Genomic DNA, 20,304 nt, shown 5'->3' with positions numbered 1-20,304 from the left:
AAATAAAAAAAAATAAAGTCCATAAAATAAAGTAATAATTTAGAGTTACCTAGTTCAACTTTTCTCATTATCACAAAGCATATTTAATTTATTTTTAAGCTACTGGAAAGCAAGATAAAAGCCAAAGCTGATCTTCCATATCCAAGCATTACGGGAAGAGCATTTTAGAAGAACAATGAACAAGTATGGTAGCTGTTTTGTTGTTTAATTATTTAAGATACATTAGGAGATATTTAGTCAACATTCTGTCTGCCTATATCTAATTAAAAATTACGGCACAGACATGGACATAAGGACTCAGCAGTCTTGCAGAGAGGAAAATGGAGTTTGAAGCCTAATAGAATAAGTGTCTTGAAATGCAAATAAAGGGATTACCTTACAAAAAACTAAATAAAACAACAACAAAACACACATGAAACAGACAAAACCAGAATAAAAAACCAAACAAAAAAATCCCAATCTTTAATCTACTCTGAGAAACAGAGAAGCAAGAAATTCAGCTCATCCCAGCTATACTGATGTGAAGTAAAATACATTTTGTGAAGCCAGTCCTAAACCATCTATAAGCAGCAGGCCTTTAGCTATCAGGAAACTTACAGGCAGCTAGAAAAATTTATTATTCAGTTATTTTGTATCCTACAATATAAAACTCTTCCTGACTATATCACACTAGGCCATACCAGTGTCAATTTTCAAATGCAAATACATTTAAAATCAAGTGTTAAGCAGAAGGCACCGAGAAGAGAGGCTGATGCTACAAACTGGTGCTGTATCACCTGCACACAAGAGGCACATAGGATTTTTTTACAGTGCTTCACAGAAAGTGTTGCATACATTGTTTTTCATACTGTGGAAACATCCACATCACTGCAAGCTGGTAAAAGAAAACAAAAATATAACTCCCCTAAATCTTTTTCTAGGCTGCTGTATGTAACATCAGACTTAAAAAGTAAAGCAATGTAAGCACAGTAAACCTGGTAATGGCACACTGAAAAACCTGGGACATTGGAGCCCAAAGAGGCTGAACATTTGCTCGAGCTCTTCTGGCTTTTTGCCTTGCAAGCTGGAGGCAGGAGCCCCAGAGTTCTGGCCAGTTCTAAGCACTAACTTAGTATCACTACGAAGCATTAGACTTTTTTCTTCATATTGATAAAGATGCCTATGTACAATTCCTCAGAAGCTCTCCTTTATTTCACTTCCCCTTTGGCTCTCTAGGCAGCCATTAACATGGCAAAAACAATAGTCAGGAGAGAAGCAACTTCCATAATTTTGCCCTGGCATAACAACATGGTGTTTACTACCAGTGTCCATTCCCATGAGAAACAATGTTTTCTCCAGTGGAAAAGGATGACTTTTGCCCTGCAGAGGAGAGGAAGCCCTTTCATTTTACAATGGGCAGCTAGGTACAAGAATAGAAAAGGTGGCTTGCTAAAAGTGTCCATTTTTAATAATTCATGTCTACCTTATTTGTCACACACCACAGCTATGATTCCTTCCACACAGATATTCAGGTCCTTTCCAACCTCTGAAAAACAACATCATGTTCTTAAAAATTAAGAGCTTTTTTACTCTCTAAAGGATCCTCATTACAAATTTTCTATACAGGTAATACTCATTTTCAAATTCATTAAACCCTGTACAACTTCAGTGAAAGTCTAATGCACCTTCTGATTACAGTAAGATTTCTGATGCTATTTCTTTGAAAGGGACCTTCATTCTCCTCTCCCAGGAAGACTGATTATGACAAAACAAAATGTGTTGAACTGTAAACAAAACCCTTTTGATCTTTCCTATGCAAGAATTAACAAGCAGATACGGGAATTCCTCTTCACAATTAAAACGTTCAAAAAGTCACTGGTGCAGATCACATTAGAGTGACTGTCAGCCTCATACTCAATCACCCAGATCATCTGATATCTGCCTTCTAGATAAAAGTAGGTTGGAGGATATAAAGAAAACAAACTGTCCAAGTCTTCCTGGAATAAAATCCAAGTATCTGATCATTTTGCCTTACAACAAATATATAGCCTTAAAACACCAAAGGCTATGTAAACACAAAAAGAATACAAAAGGAGGAAACATTATTATTTCACTTGCATCATCTTAAAATGAAAAACTGAACAGAAGCCATGCAGAGTTCTTCATGTTTGGACAGCCTACACTTATCAGCTGAGACTACATCTTCCTTTTGGGACTCTCTAGAAGCTGCATTGTTCCCTCTCCTGCCCTCAGCCTTTTCCCAACAGTATTGCATGAAGACAAAAGCAGCATCCTACAACTCAAGTCCCACTTCCCCATGACTCTCATTCCCCTGGATTTAACAGCTGCTATGAAAGCATTAAACGTTTTTAGTTCATACTTGCAAGCACTGCTCCATCCTACACTGAAGCTTTCTCTCAGTCAGATTTGTTCTATCCATAAAACATCTACCTCCTCATTTTGTGTATAAAGTGTTTAGATACTCTGCAGCACTGCTCGAACAATGTAAAAATAAGACTGACTACATAATCCAATCACATCTACTCTGCAATACCAACAAAGATCAATTCATGATCTAAAGCAGTAAAAATTATGATAAAAACAAGTCTTTCCATTTTTAAAAAGCGAAACACCTTAAATTTATCATGTTTTCCATCACATCATAATAATCTTTAAAAAAAGCTGACCAGAAATCACAGACACTTTAAATGCTGTTTTCCAACAGTCATAAATATTTCATAAACCACTTCAGCAGAAAGAACCACCATTATATAAACATCAACAATAAGGTAAGTTTGCTATCTGTGCTCACTGGCAAAAGGATCAGGACTGGGAAAACAGACATCTTACAGTAGCCAAGTCAATACATCATCCCTCTTCCTCCTATTTCACAATACAGCTTCTTGTTCAGCCCTGCATCCACACTGCAAGCTCCAGACATCCCAAGCTTTATTAGTGCCTCTGTATCACTTTACAATAACATTTTACTTAGAAGTGCCTCCTGCAAGAGGTGACAATTTTAAAAAGAGAGGAGATGTAAAGTCTCAGGTTTTTGTGCCACATAATTTTGATTGGTATCTTAGATGGGAAAAGGAAAAAAAAGAGGAGGCAGTTTTGAAACAATTCTCTTGCACCACAGCATTTTCTGATAATTTAATATAGTAGCATGAAAATGATCTGCTGCAAAATACATAACTAGTGCATAATTTTTGCATGGCACTAGGCAAAGAGACCTCCAGTCTGGACCTATGGACTGTTTCTAAACAGTCAGCAAAAACAGAATTAACATCAGCAATGCTGCTGGTCAAGGTTCAATTCTACAAACAGGGTCCCCTGGAAAGCTTTGAGGAGCCCAAGAACAGGACAAGGAAGTTTTGTGCTATATGAATAGGAATATATGAATATTCTGCACTCAAGCAGCGTCATTGATACTGCTCTGCTCACTTGGGTGACTTGCCTGCAGACATTCCCACAGCCAGGGAATCATGCATCCAACATCCCAGAATGAAACTGTTACAGCAGTACTAGCCCCTGCTCCCCCAGTCCCTCAAGGGATTGTATCTGGGTGATTTATTATCTTTCATAGCACATAGGAAAAATTAATCTTGTAATTCTTAAGTAAAACTTAAGACCTAGACTAGAATATTCTATCTAAACCTTGATTCATGAATTCCGAATAATGAAAAAGCCACATACGTTCTTTTGTAGATTTTTTCAGTAATTCAAAAGTCCAATGAAACAAATAAAATCATTACCATGCTTTAAAAAAATATAAAAGAGGTGATTTTCAAGTTCAAACAAAACCTTGTTGCTCTAAAAATTAAATGTCATGTTTTATTATATTATGTTCTATCACATTTTATTTTGACACTGTGCTGTTTCCATTACCAACAATAAAAGTCAAGATGGGCTTTTCAGTGAGTGTATGCAGGGTTGTATGTATGTGATAGCAAGGAAGACTCACAGAGGAAAACAAGGACAGCAAAGCCTTACAGAATGTTCTGCTATGCAGATGTGTTAACCTAAAATTAGCAGTTTTGTGATGTTTATGACATTTTCAGTTCAAATCCAAGAGGAAGAACATTTATCCACAGATAGTTTTAACAACAGGAGAAAACAAACTGGATATTTATGACAAAGCGAGTTTGTGGGTTGTAGTTCTGTCATGTTCAAACAATGATGCTTTTAAGGAAATTATCATCCTCTGACTGTGTAACCTCTACCCTTATATGGATTTTACTATTCCTATAAGCAGGAACAGAAAAAGCACTAACCTGACACTGCTGAAGTGTACAATCCAGCAGACTAACTCACACCTCCACAATACTCAACCATACATGAATGCTATGAATTCCGCAAGAAAAATCTAGACTGCACTAAACAAATGCATTCTCTTATTTCAATCCTGACTTCACAGTTCCCTTTTTGGAACAACATACAAAGAATTAAATGAGAACTCTTAATTAATTTCTGGAATTTAGCCCACTGTGTCTCAGACCTGCCCACCTCCCATCACAAAACACTTCATCCAAAAGCTCTGTATACCCAGCAGCTGACAAATCACTGACTCTTGTCAGTATTCAATGCTGAACAAAGTGGCCTTTAAAAGTAAATCCAGTTAGACTTCAACAAACAACAGTCCTAAGAAAGAAATGTTATTTTAGCCATGAAATCTGAGAAACTCACAACTCACTTGGTCTTTATGTCTCTGTACACTGGCATTGTTGAGCTGGGCCAGAGCACACAACTAGTTATCAAATGAAAAGTGTTGGCAACTACCACAGCCTATCACAAGCCTTTTGCCTCCAGGAGCCAGTGATAAAACGTTTTAGTCCTTGACTACCACATAAGGTGGACACTGGAATTTACAAGGAAATGCTCCTCCTTATTGCACAAATATGTTCTGGACTGCAAGTCTCCAGAAAGGGAAGGGAAGAGGCAGGATAACATCTGAACCACTGTACAGCAGTTGAAAGAATCAAAGACGATGTCACTCATTTCCTCATTGCTGGATATGAAGAGAGCAGGCCCTGAACTATGTTCTTCCAGCAAGATGCCAGCACATAGGAAATGGTTTAGCTCAGAGCCTTGAAAGTTTCTCATTTTGGTAGGAGCTATCCATCTCCAATTGTGTTCTGCATTTGTTGAAAGGAAAAAATGACACTGAAATCTGAGCTCAAAAGGGCTTTGTCACAACCTGTTTTGAAAAAAGATGCCTGACACTATGGAAGGCGTGCATGGAATTTTTGTTCTGTACACAGATACAGAAGTCAACTAAACAGACCCCTTGGCTTCAGGAGAGGCAGAGATCTCTAAGCCGAGGAACAAGCTGTGTTGCTTGGAAGTCACACAGCAGAAGCACTTGAGAGACACCTGCTGCCCACCGAGAGAATCTGTCCTCTCCACAAACTACATTCAATTATCCTTCAGAGAGATCAGAACGGCACAGAGTCACTTCCATGTGGAGAAAAGCTGACTGCTCATATCAGTAACCCAAGTTTTAACACCATCTTTAAGAACCTCTCATCCTACTTTTAAGGACAGCTACCAACCCAAAAGAAGATGTGAAGAACGATTTTTAAATTACAATTATGGACCCAAATATACACCAGCTCCTCTCAGCCACACCCAAAGGCTGCAGTTTGGCTCAGTACTCAGATTATTGTATTAACAGCACAGGTGTAGTCCTTGGGGAGCCTTCTAATTTCCCAACCACCCCCTAGCCATGGAACTGTAGGGCACTACAAAATACCATTTCAGCAAAAGGTTTCACTTTAGACAGCCAAAAGAAACATTGTGACGATTAGTGATGGGCTCATGTTACAATGTAAGCCCAGGAACTTTTCATGGTTTTTCAGTGGATACTTAAGAAGCAAACTCTATTTCAAGGTCCTCTTTCACTTTTTCTTTTTAATCAAAGTAAAAAAATTTAGATAGCTATTAGGCAGATACATTTGTCTGAGTACTAATGCCCTTAAGAGGCTTGGCACAAGCACAGTATATTTAATTTTTAATTAACTCTCAATCCTGCAAACATTAATTTTTCATTCTGTTCGTCAACTTCATCTAGTTCTGTCCAGAAAATTAAGCCACAAGTCCAGAAACCTACAGAAAGACTCATTAAACATCTGTTGAATGTGAAGGAAGGCTTCTAATTCTAAACCAACCTGTTAGTTTTTTAACTTTTCAAAATCCATTACATTCAAAGTCAATTAGCAGTCGAGTCACCTTGTGAAAGCAGTAGCATACTCATTTTTCTGAAAAAGTAACAGACATGAAATTGAATGCTGCAGGAGTGACAGAGGAAGACACTTTACCTGAACAGAATGAAACCAAGTGACTCCACAGCTGCCCGCCTCACGTCATCATTCACATCACTCACCTACAAAAGGAAAAACAGGACATTCAGAATAGAGTTAAAAAACTTGAGGACTCTGCAACATTTCAGGCCAAATGTCAGTTAATCAAGAAGACAGGATTACAGAGAAAGTTCGTTAAAATCATGTTCAGTCGTAGCCCAAACAGCCTCACCCACGTTTGCACACCAACTGTAAGATGATCAAAGAACAAACAGACCTCATCCTTTACAGCTTAATTCATTTTTTCTCCATCCCATCATTACACAGACTACTTACTGCAAACCTGTTAGCTGGGTAGTTTAGGTTCATTCTGTCATTTTTAACAGGGTCCTTCTCTGTGATATGAGGTTGAAAGTCTGAAGGTCTACTTACCCTAATGTCAGAAGGCCCTCTTAGTTCTACTCATAATACTACGTAAAGTTTTCATCCTTTCACAATCTCTGGTTTGGACCAGAATATTAACACTGCAGACACAAAGCCTGACGAAGTGATGTGCTTGCTTCCTGACCACAAATTTCCTCCTATGTGCTCCTAAGGCCACAGTACTTACAGCCACATGCAGTAGGCGCCTGATAGCCTTGTTGTTCCCTGAGCCACAGTATGCCATAGCCACAGTGTACATTCCAGAACGACGGAGAATTGGATCCTGGAAGAGAAAGCATCAATATTTCACATCCATCTAAATGGTGACTCAGTAATTCTAACTTTAAATCTGTTCCACTCTTGTGTTTTGAATATTCAAAGAGGTCACAGGTCAGCCTTGTTGTTTAACTGTTTGTTTGGGACAAGTAACAGGACAATCACCAAAGCAGGGCTGTCATTACCAAGTTCAAGGGGACAGAAAGCCTGCTGTGCTGCAGGTTGCCAAAGAGCATAAGGCAGAGGCATCATTAAGCTTTTTACTTGCTACCTGCCATGATCACTACCAGAGCCTTAAGATGACCCACCTACAGTTTCACAAACGGACAGGAAGGTCAGCCATGTATCACAAGAGTCAGGGATTAAGGCACAGCTCAATTTACCTTATCTCTGCAGAGACTCTCAATGAGAGCATCTGCCTCCTCCATCCTCCCATACATGACCAGAGCAATTCCAACCGCGAGGCCTCGCAGGATCTTTTCATGCTGGGTTTCCTGTGCATAGCCAACCATGTCCTCAATAGCCTGGGCATTTTTAGATCCCAGCATAACCAACCCCAGTGCCAGGCCAGCTGCCTCACCTAAAAAGCACAGAAAAACAAAAAAGTCAACTCTGTTCCCAAAAGTAATAAATGCTGTATCTAGAAAATGACACCAGATGTAGGCCAATAGATCACGTCTGGACATCACCATGCCAAATAACTTCATTATTCATGGCAAAATGTGTTTGTAACCACAATTTAGTACTTTTCTCTACCAAGTTCAATTATTGCTTCCTTGGGCCAAGACCTACTGAGATCACTTTCCTATGAGCCCCACCAATGTAGCTGTAACTCCCACAAGGTTCTCCAAGCCTGTCTCTCAGCTCAAAAAAGCACATGGCTCTAAAGATCAGCCACACTAAAGAAAAAGCATATGACGAAGAATTGAACAGAGCAAAAGAAGGGGCTGTTTAAAGATCTAGCATGTCTTATCTTCCACAGTGCCAGTCATGACAGGATCTCTGAACATTACTGACACATAACTAAAGGACCGTAATGATCAGGAAAAGGTCAATAAATAAATGCAGCTAGAAACAATCTTTGCTGCTAACAGAAAACCTGGCAAAAAAACAGAACAAAAAAAAACAGGTCCCTGATAAGGCCTCAGATGGTTATTTGCTTTGAAAGCAGAACATTTACCTGTCACTGCATCATCCTGGTATAGATTTGTTTTCAGCAGATCGTACACATCTTGACGTGCTGTCCCCATGGCAGCCAGCCCCAAGCCCAGGCTGCCACCATGTCGCACAATCTAGAGAAGCATATGCAAGTTCAGTCATAAAACACGGAACAGTATGGCTTCAGCTGAAGTCAACATCTTTCCATCAATATAAACCTGCAACCTTTTAGCCCCAAACCAACCCAAAATGATCTCTTGACCTTCTAGAAATACCACTTTCACTGCCTCAGGCAGCAGGTCCAACAAGAGAGACAGAAAGTAGAAGAGAAAGAATTCAAAAGTCCATAAACAATGAGCAGCAGAAGCTTCACACATAGCACAAAACACTTTCTAGTAACCTGAAGATCTTTTTCCCCACTGAGTGATTTATGTAAAACCATAAATCTTTGCCATGTGTAAAAACTGCTGGCTAGTAATACTTTTAAAAAAAAAGGTAAATCAGGACTCACATAAAAACAGTCTATAATAGTCTTCTATTCTAATAAAGGATATATCTGCAGTTAAGACAAGTGGGACCTATTTATGGGAATTTTTTAAAAAAGTAATCAGATTCCACAAGGAGAAAAGGGAACATGCTGGTTCAATATACATGTACACTGTACATGCTGTACAATGATCTATTCCCACCTTAAAAAGATATTTTTCTTAGAGGTCTACAAACACTAAGTGCAGAAGTAAATTCTTATTGTGCAAGATGCATTCAAACTACCGGTCAGCTCAGCAGAAACATTTTGTGGCTTATTTCCTTGACAACTGAGCCGTAAACAATAACAGTGCCTGAATGCTGCAGATCCACTAGCAAAACAAAGCAGATATAACAAGTAGTAAATATGATGAAGCTACAGTCACTGTCAAGTATGTAAGAATTTCCAAAAAATCTTACCTAAATCTTAAGCAACAGGTTGTTAACCTTTAACCAAACTTTAGGACCCAGAGGTCTAATTACCACCCTGCTCTTAATTACCTCTACCCCTGACTACTAAACCACCCAGCATCCTCCTGCATATTCCCAACAAAACAAATGCTCTCTGCTGAGCCCAGTACACACATCATTACTGGCATTCTTCAACTGGTTCAGCAAGTAGTCAATGATGTCCCCGCCATGGTTGGCATGGATGAGACCCAAGGCATAGAGGCCTCCTCCCTCCTGGTAGGCTGACCCTGGAGAGGTGTCCTTGGGCAGGTAGGTTGCCATTAGCTGTAATGCTTCTTTCTCATGACCCTGGATGTCCAGTGTCCAGCAGGAAGGGAGGACAGTGGGAAGCAGAATGTGAAAAAACAACAAATTAATATTTTGACATGTGTTATAGCCATTACTTTCTCCACTAAAATCAATGTTTCAGTGAAACACATCACCGTTCAAACTTACTGAAAGTTACTACAGTAAAGAACTTTGTTATGTCCCAAAATCACTTAAGAACCACCTGCAATTTTAATACCTAGAAACTATGAAATCTGTTCAACTCACAAAGGAAGAGTTAGAAAAAATACTCTCTCCTTGAGTAATGTTAGTCATGTTATCCTAGCACCTTTTTGATTCTCAGAAAAACACACCATAAATTATATTGGCTGTCAGACAAAATAATATAAACATAGGTTTTTAGTGCAAAGACACAAAATATGTTATAGTTGTGGCATGTACACTGGAAGGCAGGCACCAATCAGAATCTCCATTTCCACATTTTCAGTATCCACAAGTCAAGCATTTATACTGAGCAGAGGGAAATTAATGCAATGTTACCTTGTGTATAACACCCAAGCTGGCAGTAGCAGTAAACTTAGCCCAATTAGTGGCCCTGGCCAGCCACTCCAAATTGTCTCTAGAAGACGAAAAGAGAAAGGTTATACAAATTTTTCATACAGCCTTTTCCTAATCCTGCAAGCAGGGTTTAAGAGCACTGAAGACTGCTTTCAAACTAAAAAGCAGCTCCAGAAGGGAAGGTAGCTAACCACATTTCCACTTCTCTCCCCTTCATCAGTCCTGATTTTTGCCTGGTTGTAGTCAAGCTTCTAGACATGGGTGATCTCAGTGAAAGATTGAGAACTGCTCAATATGCAGCCCACCAATTCTCTGGGAGAAACTTTAGCAGAGTTTCTGCAGTTTTCCTTAAGTCCCTCATAAGGTCTGCCCTAGCATTTCCCTTACAAGAGTCATTCAGTACTGTCAGTCTCTATGATGTAAAAAGATACATCATCTCAGAAACTCTCGAACTGGTAAACAAAGAGAAGAGAAATTCCAGATCTTCACCCTACAAGCTGCTCATGTAGTTAGCAGTCAAACAAAGCCAGTTTGTGAGGATAGAGAAAAGGAAACAATTCTCGAAACACCATTGGAGTTCTGCAGTTACCACTCTGGAAGTATCAATTTAAGGAGGGCAACAATGTTGTTCAAACACCTCTAAACGACATTGGAACTTCCTTCCATAGATTTACCTAAGGAACTGGTCACTGGTTGTCCCACAATGCATAAAGGAGTTTGCTATAACAGTTGCCGTATGACACACGGAATTCCTCACTGCATCCTGAAAAAACAAGAACAATCAGCAGCATCACTCAGCAAAAGATCTGCCCAAGGTCGTTTAACAAGCTTGCCAGTACACTAGAAAAATGGACTGTAATGATCCTCAATCTAAGCAGCAATTTCCTTGTAATCAGCTAATAGATTGCTAATACACTCTAGCATATCCTCAAACCATCTTTCCAATGCAAAATGATCCTTTCTGTAAGTTTCTTTCAGAGATGTGATTGCTCCAATTGCCACTTAACTGGAGAACCAACCCCTCCACTTCCCAGAACTGAGCACTGCGCAGCAAGTGCTGCTGACGTTTCCAGACCATTCCCAGAACTCTACTGCAGAATCACTCCTGAACACTTCATCGGCAGACGGAAAAGATTTTCCAATACATTTGAAGTGTCATCTGAAACAGAGGAACCCACTAACAAGCAACCCCTACCACTTTTAATATGATGTGCATCTTATTTCACAAATAATCAACTTCTATAGTTTCTAGTAAGCATTTAAGAGTCTAGTTTACCTGTAAACTTTCATTTTCCCACCCTTGAGTAACACCTTCCAAAAAAACCCCAAAAAGTAATAGTTGCTCTATTCACTAACCCTGTCTACATTACAGTATCTGATTGGTTTTGTCTCCAACATGGAAATATTGGTCTTTTACTACATACCAGGACTCCCTTGCCAAGCTGAATGTGTGGGCTTACCTAACATCTCAACCAAGACACCAACATACTGTAATCTATAATCCTGGCTGACTCCTCCCTTCCCAACCAGCAGCATTTGCAATGGATCTGACATGGAGCTGAAGGGTAAATTTTCCCCATCTTACTGAACAGATGAAAAACAAACACACCCAAAAAAACCCCCCAAAAAAACCTTAATTAAAATATCAACATGCTAACATCAGCCTATCATTAAAAACAATAGTAGAATAGCAGCATGGTCAAAGACAAGACAACCGTGTTTAACCAAGTCTCTTACCTTTGTGTTTTTGAGGATCATAAGGTCTGTATTGTTGTTTCGTATTAAAAACTGCAGATGTAACTCAATGGCCATTTCCCCACTTAAAATTTTAATCATTTTTGAGATCTGGTCCTTAGGCTCTGGGTTCTTCACATACAAGCAAAAAGGAAAACAAAATTCTGTGAGAACCCAACCTTGACTCTGTTAAAATATAATTCATGAGAAGCCACTCTGGTATGGTCCCAACACCACATTCCAAAACCTTTCAGATTTTAGGACTAAAAAGACTTTGTTTCTGTCCTTGGTGCACAAGGCCAAACCTCCCAGAAATCAAATTTTTTGTGCACAGCAGTGCAGATGGGAGAATAGATTCTTCAAAAAGAAATGTATTCTTTCATTGAAAGCAAAACCATATGGGTGACATCTGACATTCTGCAACCTGTGTTTGGCCTTTCAGAGACAGTAAGTCCCCTGCCAGAGGTAAACACTTTTATAAATGAAACACACGTTTCCATGGAAGTTTTCATAGATAGGGCCACAAAATTACAATACTTTGCATGACCCTGTGCTGAGCTGCAGCATCATTCTTGTGAACTACAAGCTTTATGTAGAACAACAGCTAGTAAAATAGGAAACTAATACATTCATCTTCAAGAGCTCTTTGAGAAAAGTCTCCTTCTTCCTCATGATGGAACAGTTGAAAATAGATCTGCAGAAACTGAAGTTTCTTCTGAGCAGGGTAAAAAGTACCGTGCAGCTCTTTGTCCTGACATTGTTAGCTGGTCACAGATCAGTCAAGCATGAGTAGTTCAGTCCTTAAACTAATTCCCTCAATTATTTCTTTGTAGTCAGCATTCTGAATTGTGGAAGATTAAGCTAAAGAACATTTCTGACCACACAGACTGTTTTTGTGTACTTGGAACACTTAGCAAAGCCAATGCAGCAGAAACTGATTCAAGACACCTTTCCTCTACAAAAGCACTGGGGGCAAGGGTTTGTTTTTTTTTGCTGGGGCAAGAAACTCAACACCTTTTGTTTTCCTTGTGAAATACAATTTGAAGAAAACACTTCTGTTTCTCTTAATTAATTTCAAGTGATCTTAGAAAGGATCTTTCAAAGATTCCAAGTTTTGTGTGGAAACATTTACCATGAGGAAAAAGAAGAAAAACAAAAAATAACTTGTCTTGGGTTTTACCTTCCTCTCTGGTAGCACTTCTTGTCTTCAGCATTGGAAGTGTCAAAACTGCATTAACTATTCTACATGCTGAAATGCAACTGTATGTGCATGTTAGAAGTGAACTCACTTTCTCAATGCTTGGGAAAATAAACTAAACAAAAAGATTCCAACCAACTGGCCCAGCAACACAGCACCATGTAGGCCCGAGGTAACTTTATGCCTTCATGGAAAATAAACTATGTTACATCAGCATCCCCTCCTGCCATTCCTGCAGAACAGCATCAGTTCTACCCAACCTGAACTACAGTTGGATTTTTGAAAGAGAAGAAAAAAATGCATCAAGCTAATTTACTCCCTAAGGTTCTCAGAAGCAGTTAACTTCCAGGCCCTTTCTTTTGGGAAGAGTTAATTGTTTCAATATCAAAAAGCAAACACATGAGCCAAATCCTTCTGCCTCCTTTTTCAGAACTCAGTAATTCCTACTCAATTCTGACCATTTCCCACTCTCACACAGCTTTCAGTATCTGAACTGCTGGACATTAAGTCAGATATTTGGCTCACAGAGATCATCTGTCACCTTGTTTCCAAGCAAGACAGAAAAGGAATTCCACTCTTTATTAGCCAAACCAATTTAGAAATCCTAGACATCCGAAGAGAACATGTAAGAAAAACTAAGTAACATCTGCTTCAGAAATAGCACTCACAATTTCTGCAGACCTCCCTGCTGCACAAGTGCTTCCTGGTTTCTCTTCTGCTTCCATAGCATCACTGAAATAAAATTAAAATGAAAAATGCATCACTTGCAACAAGTCAAGAACTGTAATTATGGCTGAACATTGTCCTGAAGGAGTAGCCTGGGATTTGGAGATGATGACTGGAAAAGAGGACTTTGATAGAACAAGGGTTAACTATCTGGATCTTACTGCTGACTAGAAAACTCCCCCTCTCCACTCAATTTTCAGGGAACTTGAAGACAAAGGCCTGGAAAACTCTACTCTCTTATTCCATCTACAGACACAACAAATATAAAGATGCTTGTAGGGAATGAACAGACACAGGTGAGAAAACAAGATCAACAAACAAGGCACCAAGGATAATGATATCCTCCCCTAGAAGCCTTGCACTTGTCAGTACTAGCATGGATCCTAGAGTGTTGACATGGAAATGTAACATATTAAGCTGCTGTGAGCACCTTGTTCTAGTGCTTTACAGGCTGGCAAAAATTATTCTGTGATTCCTTTTATTTCATTGGAAATGAAGAGAGAACGAGGAAAATACTTGCCATGCCTCTATTACTGATTCAGAAGTATTTATACTCAGCTCCACAGCTGGATAAACCCTTATATTCAACCAGACTGAATCCAGGTGGGATTCTCCACTACACACTATCAAAAGAGTGCAGGGAGCGGGTTGTGCACAGACATGAGAGCTCTGGTGAAAGTACCAGTAAGCATTCTATGGTGATTACAGAGCAGATGGAGAACAAACTTCTTCCATGCTGCTCCTGAGTCGGGCAGCAACCTTAGCATAGACTGGCCAATTCTCCTGTAAGTCATTAAAAGAAGAAATAAAGATGATGGAATGGTTAATGCCAACTTAGATTTTTCTTAGCAGCAGCTTCCTGCAGTTAAAATCTGTGATACTGATCACTGAATATGTTTTTAAAAACTCAAAGTAGGTTTGAAGTAGCTCTTTTGAACTGCAAGTACAAAAGGGTCTGTTGACACCATAGTATCATCTGAGCTCACTCTTCCCACAAGCTGTCATGTGAAACCAAACTTGCACATAGCTGTGAAGAGCTTTTTCCCTGAACTCCCCCCTTCTTTAGCTCTGCAAGTTGCTGTCAAGACCACATAGAATCAGCATTCCCGAGCAACTCATGCCATGGACTAATGAATTACTGTTCATTAGCTGAGCCCTGGTATAACTGCTCTGTGCTTATCACAACTGCAAAGAAAAATCCCTTTAAAAACCAGTAGAATACACAATTTTGTTTTGAGTAAATATTATGTCCTGACTGTTACTTAAATAAAGGGGAGTAACTCCATAGCTTGTAAAAAGCATCCATACATGGAATATGAGGTGCCCTTAGAGCAGGACTGGAGCCAAAGACCTCATCACCTCTCAAGTCCATCTCCCCACCTGTCTTTCTCTGATCCAGGGACAGTGCCGGTGTTGGTGGACCCAGGCACAGAGGCAATGGGAGTTCCAACTGTGCGGAGATTCTGGATGACAGAAGACAGGAACTGCTGGCTCGCACTTTCATACAGGTCAAAGCAAATTTGGTAGGCCATGAGAAGGTTATCATCCTTCACCAATTTTTCCAAGATGTCACTCACAGCCTGTGGGTCATCCAGGAATATCAGGCACTGAGCAGGAGAAAGGGAAGAACAGGGGGAAAAAAAAAAAGGAGAAGACATTAGATACTTCAGAATAAGAAAGGCCACACTCCAATGCCCTCATCTGCTGCTTCCACAGAACACCCCCTTCAAAAAAAGAAAACTTTCCTCTCTTTCATTGAAGACAATAGAAAACTCAGAAGAGTTTTCATAGAAAAACAAGACTTGTCCTACTAGACACAGAAATTTCAAAAGCATATTGAAGAAGCACCAGTCATTCTGTAGCGATGTCTCAGCTGAAATGAAACAGGCATAACACTGAGTCACATGTACGTGACATACCAAGACTGGCAAAGATCTGAGAACATCTGAGTAACTTCACAACTGGTTCTCTAAACACTTTCAGACAATGGCTTACCAAAAAATAAAAGTACTGGAAATGTTCTTGTGAGGAATAAACAAAATTCCAAGCTGTGAACCTACCATCTGATACTCCCTACATAGGCTTAAAATATTCTGTCAGAGTTGTCTGTGTCCTCAAACTGCCTTTGAACGGATTTCTTTCTCTATAAATTGACCAAATATGCAATCTTTACATCTCTTTTTCAAGTTGGTCTCACTCTGATATATGTTGGAAGCACGCAACCAGGAAAAGATATTTCATTTAACTGAACAAAAGACAGAGAACAGGTAGATGTCACGCCAAATATACCTAAAGAAGAGTAACTTTTTATTATCTTCAAACATGACTTTGAAAAGTTTACCTGGCATACATTGATGAAGTCTGGTTTCTCCAGATTCATATAGATTTTAACTAGAACTCTCAAGACTTTATTACGAAACTGTTTATTCTGCATCAAAGACATACAGAGCTTCAAGCTGTAGGCCAACATCCCAGGAACATCATTCTGAAATAAAATTCAGCGATATCAAATGTGGGTTTAGACTGACAAACAGGATTTAGGGTAGCTTTATTTTCCTCTCTTTTTCTGTTTTAAAAAGTAGACCAAACATGCATATAAATCTTCACAGCTTCCTTTCCTATTTTCAGAAAAGCTTATATACAAGCGCATTGCAGTTCAAAGAAAAAACACTACCAAAATCATGCAGGACCAGTATTTACTTCAGAAGTTAAAGCATGCAAAATATTAACTTAAAGGTACAATACCTATCTACCCTTCACCCTTCTTGTTCAAACAATCAGTTTTGAATGCAGTGAAACTCACTGCACTAACATAAAATGTCAGCAAAACAAACCATGCCCCAAGAAAAGATCAAGCCTGAGAAACTGATGTGGTTAGTATACCTCAGAAAGGTAATTCAGAATGAGGGATTTATAATTAGCAAGTTATTAAATGCATAGGACAACAAAGAGGGAAAAAAAAAAGCAAGATGGATGCCTTATGATTATCACTCATACACAGAAATGGGAGACATCCAAACGTATGTAAAAGCTGTAAACTAAAAGCAGTAAAATTTTAAGAATTCAAGCTATGTGTCTGGCATATGTTTGTGATACTGCAGCATAACGAGATTGCACACAACTGCTGAGCTGCTGCAAATGACTACAGGCCTGCTTCTTACTGCCACTAACACGACTTACCTTAAACCCTCAGTGAAAGATTTTAAAGCTAAAGTGCACCACCTTGGAGTCAGGGCAGGCCACAGTCACTGAAAATTAGAGCAGCTCACCCACCTGCTGGAGCTTTTTCTTTTGCTTGTCATTAATAAATCACCCAACGCTAAGGATCCCTTCCCACAGTGAATTACAGCAGATGAAAGGCACAACTAAATAAAAGAGCTGTTCTTACATTATGCCAGTATCGTATCTCTGCCAGTAGCTGACAGGGAATACCTTAAGAAGAGGGCACATAGCCAAGCTTCCTGGAAATGTTTTCCCATAAACTTGTAGCTCAAAGATTTCCTAAAGGTAGGGGGGATCTTCCTATACTTGATAGTCCTGAGTGGCTCTCCTTTTCATGAACATACTGAACACCCCTGAGTTTTATCTTTCGTTCTGTTCATATAAAACAAGGCAAGCTCCACAGCAACATGGACCTTGCACTTGACTTCTGGATCCATACCTGGAAAAGCCTAGCTACAGGCACCTCCTGTCTCTTGCACATACCGACTCAAGGATGGTTTTCTCAAAGATGTCCAGCCTGCGTGTCTCCAGAGCGATGCCAATGGCCTGCTTGTACTTGTGGTCATCCAAGCACCGCTGGAACATTTTATTCACTATCCCTTCTAGCCTCTCATCCACGGGTTTCTTCTCCCCTTCTGGCAGCTCTGCATTCTCCACACACTGCTTGGTATAGTGGTCGATACATTTTGCTGAAGAGATAATGAACAAATATGGGGGAAAAGTCAAGTCCTCAGATTTTTGCAGTTTTGTACATATGAAGACACCAGCATGTGTGTGAACATGTTCTACCACCAAGTATGGTATGGGAAATTACACATTTGTGTAGTCATAGACAGATAATAGTGGAAAACACTATTATCTCCTAATAAACTCTGATTTTAGTGCTGAAATCAGGTAGGTATTTTAAAAATAAATCAAGGATACGATCTTTGTTCAAGCATCATGTTAAATAAATGAGAAAACAGCAGTAGGAGACTTCCTAGCTCCACTGCAAACACCAGCTGGGGAGACTGAAAGCCAGCCCAACTCCATCATATGCTGTACAAAACAAGTGACTCCAGCAGATGAGATTTTTTAAAAGGCATTCAAATTATACCTGCAGTCAACTGCTGACTTGCCATCTTATTGTGGGTGGATAAACACAACTGTCCCTCTAAATTAGGTGTGCAGCTACACTTACCAGTCAATTATTTCCAAAGTCATGCTGAAATTGATAATAACATCAGCATACAAATCAGGCAAAGGACAATAAACAACCAAAGCAATTTTCTTATTAGGAATTCACTGTACGATAAGGATTAAAAATAGGAAAAAACCTCCAGAACTCCAAAGTCAGTTTCATTACAGAATCACAAAATATAAGGAAATACAAATAAACTAGGTAAAATTAGCTGCAGCATTGGTTTAAATTAACACAAAGACAGCAAGAAGAATACAGAGAAAAAAACTAAACCATGTAAACTTTCGAAGTTACAACAGCTTTGACAACACAAGAGCTTTTCCTTTGCAGTAACAGTTCTTTACCAATGATGGTCTCCACATATTCCGAGTTGTCATTGACATTGAAGAGGTCACCAGCTCCCAGGGCATAGTTCAGGGATTCCTCAAAGGCTCCCAGGTGGTAAAAAACTTTAGAAGCAACCAGAGCAGCAAACTGGCGGCTCCGAAAACCTTCGTCTTCATAGAGAACTTCACTGCAGAGGAGGGAGAGAAGAGCATCAGCTCTGTGTGCTCACATCTCTTTAAGGCCATATGACTCAAGTACAAGCTTCACTGAACTTGCATCTTTGGGACCACAGCTCCAACCCCACCTCCACACACATTAAAGCTTTCTAGGAAATATGGAGCTACATGCTATATTAGCCATTGTCAAGAAATCAGAACTACATGCACTTCATATCTCATGTTCTTTTAAAGCAGTATTAAGTGTCTTCTCTTACATTTTGTCCACTGACTCAGAGATTTCTGCCCAGAAGTCATTGACAACAGCATTCAACTTGTGAAGAGCAAACTCCTACCAAAAAAAAAAAAAAAAAAAAAGTTATATTATATTAAAAATGCATTTACCACCTTTCCCCAGTAAAAATTAAGTACATTCTAGGATGAATACCATAAACACTAACCCATTTCAACAGCAAATTCTATTTTAAAATATCCTTGCAAGCATTCACTAATATTTGCAAGTCTTTTGCAAATAAAGAGTTGTTCATTTCACAGGTAAGACAATTCTAGCATTCATTTCCATGGCCTGCCTCTGATGAGAGACTGGCTGACATGTCTGATAGGTTAAATTGTGACTACCTTGGTGTAGCACATGGAATCAAGCTGTGGCCTACAGCAGCCAGCTCTTTTTATCTATATGGACACAGTACTTCAGATGATAAACAAACCACAATCAGCCCACTTAAATCCATTTGCAGCAAAATCAGGGATCATTCAGATCCATCACTACCTATGTTTGTATCCAAGAAAAACAGTTAAGAAATTGCAAATATTGTAAAGTGCATGTTCCATCAACACACTACCACTCTGAGTGTTGGGTGTTCTGCAGATTCATACTCTCTGTGCACTGGAAAGTTCTGTTGTTGTTGTTTTCTTCTTCTCATACTATTACTGTGATTTTTTTTCCAAGTGAAAACTGTAACTGTGATTTTGTTCTATTATTCTAAAACCTTAAACTATTAATTAAATTATTCTAAAAACCTGAGCTGTTCTTCAGCTTTGAATTTTCCATATTCAAAATGCAGACCCTGGAACAATTTTAAGTAACAAAGCCCCACTAACACTAGAGAGATGGGAGCTTTCATGAACAGAGATTTTTGCATTTGAAACTCCTGTTTGATCCATGCTCAAAACAACATTTGCAATATTTTACTATAATATAATAAATATATAAAATAATGTGTATAATATATAATATTATAAATTATAATAATTTATAATATTTATTTAAACCTTTTATTTTAGCTTTCAGGCTAGATACAATTTGGTGCCCATTTGTTTCTGTTCAACCATAAATTACTGAGGTCTGTTCCTTTTTGATTTTAAGCTCTCCACATAATGCATTTGCTGTTACTTGCTCTCAGATATTAAAGCTTACCTTGAGCTGGGGCTCTTCTTCATCCAAAAGAGAGATAATTCCAGCTGCAAAACAAAATCATAGTTACTTTCAGTTTCTCTGTATCAAAAATAACCTTCTCATTTAGTTCAAAACCAACAGAACAGGAAAGAAGGCTGTCTCTGGAATGCTGATTTTAAACCTTCAGTATAAAACTTCAAATTTCAGATTCAAGTTTGTATTAAATATAATGTAAAATAGTTCAGAATTTAAAACTGAAAAGGTACATTATTTATAAAAGATGATCCTTTCTAGGGGAAAATAAAGAATTTTTCCATGCCAAGGAAACTGGCCTCATGGATAAGAGGAGATGTACCTCGCAGCTTTATGCTTCTGACTGCTGATCCTGT

General features: G+C 38.9%; 1 protein-coding gene across 2 annotated transcripts in view; it reads right to left on the bottom strand.

Annotated features, from left to right (window-relative positions):
- Positions 1–20,304, bottom strand: part of PSMD1 (proteasome 26S subunit, non-ATPase 1) — a 65,413-nt gene that overhangs the window by 42,921 nt on the left and 2,188 nt on the right. For both annotated transcript variants that reach the window (XM_086843079.1, XM_023933274.2), the window contains exons 2-16: positions 19,937–19,980; positions 18,777–18,850; positions 18,361–18,530; positions 17,320–17,525; positions 15,956–16,099; positions 14,995–15,221; positions 13,557–13,620; positions 11,694–11,822; positions 10,631–10,719; positions 9,939–10,017; positions 9,246–9,419; positions 8,158–8,269; positions 7,361–7,557; positions 6,889–6,984; positions 6,297–6,361 (exon numbers count right to left, since the gene is read on the bottom strand). In XM_086843079.1, coding sequence (XP_086699205.1) covers positions 6,297–6,361; positions 6,889–6,984; positions 7,361–7,557; positions 8,158–8,269; positions 9,246–9,419; positions 9,939–10,017; positions 10,631–10,719; positions 11,694–11,822; positions 13,557–13,620; positions 14,995–15,221; positions 15,956–16,099; positions 17,320–17,525; positions 18,361–18,530; positions 18,777–18,850; positions 19,937–19,980 — 1,870 coding nt within the window. The remainder of the gene's footprint in view (positions 1–6,296; positions 6,362–6,888; positions 6,985–7,360; positions 7,558–8,157; positions 8,270–9,245; positions 9,420–9,938; positions 10,018–10,630; positions 10,720–11,693; positions 11,823–13,556; positions 13,621–14,994; positions 15,222–15,955; positions 16,100–17,319; positions 17,526–18,360; positions 18,531–18,776; positions 18,851–19,936; positions 19,981–20,304) is intronic.

Source organism: Cyanistes caeruleus, chromosome 10 (genome assembly GCF_971803275.1).
Source record: "Cyanistes caeruleus chromosome 10, bCyaCae1.hap1.1, whole genome shotgun sequence".
NCBI lineage: Eukaryota > Metazoa > Chordata > Aves > Passeriformes > Paridae > Cyanistes > Cyanistes caeruleus.
Note: the sequence above shows the minus strand (reverse complement) of the source record. Positions and strands in the feature narration are given on the sequence as shown.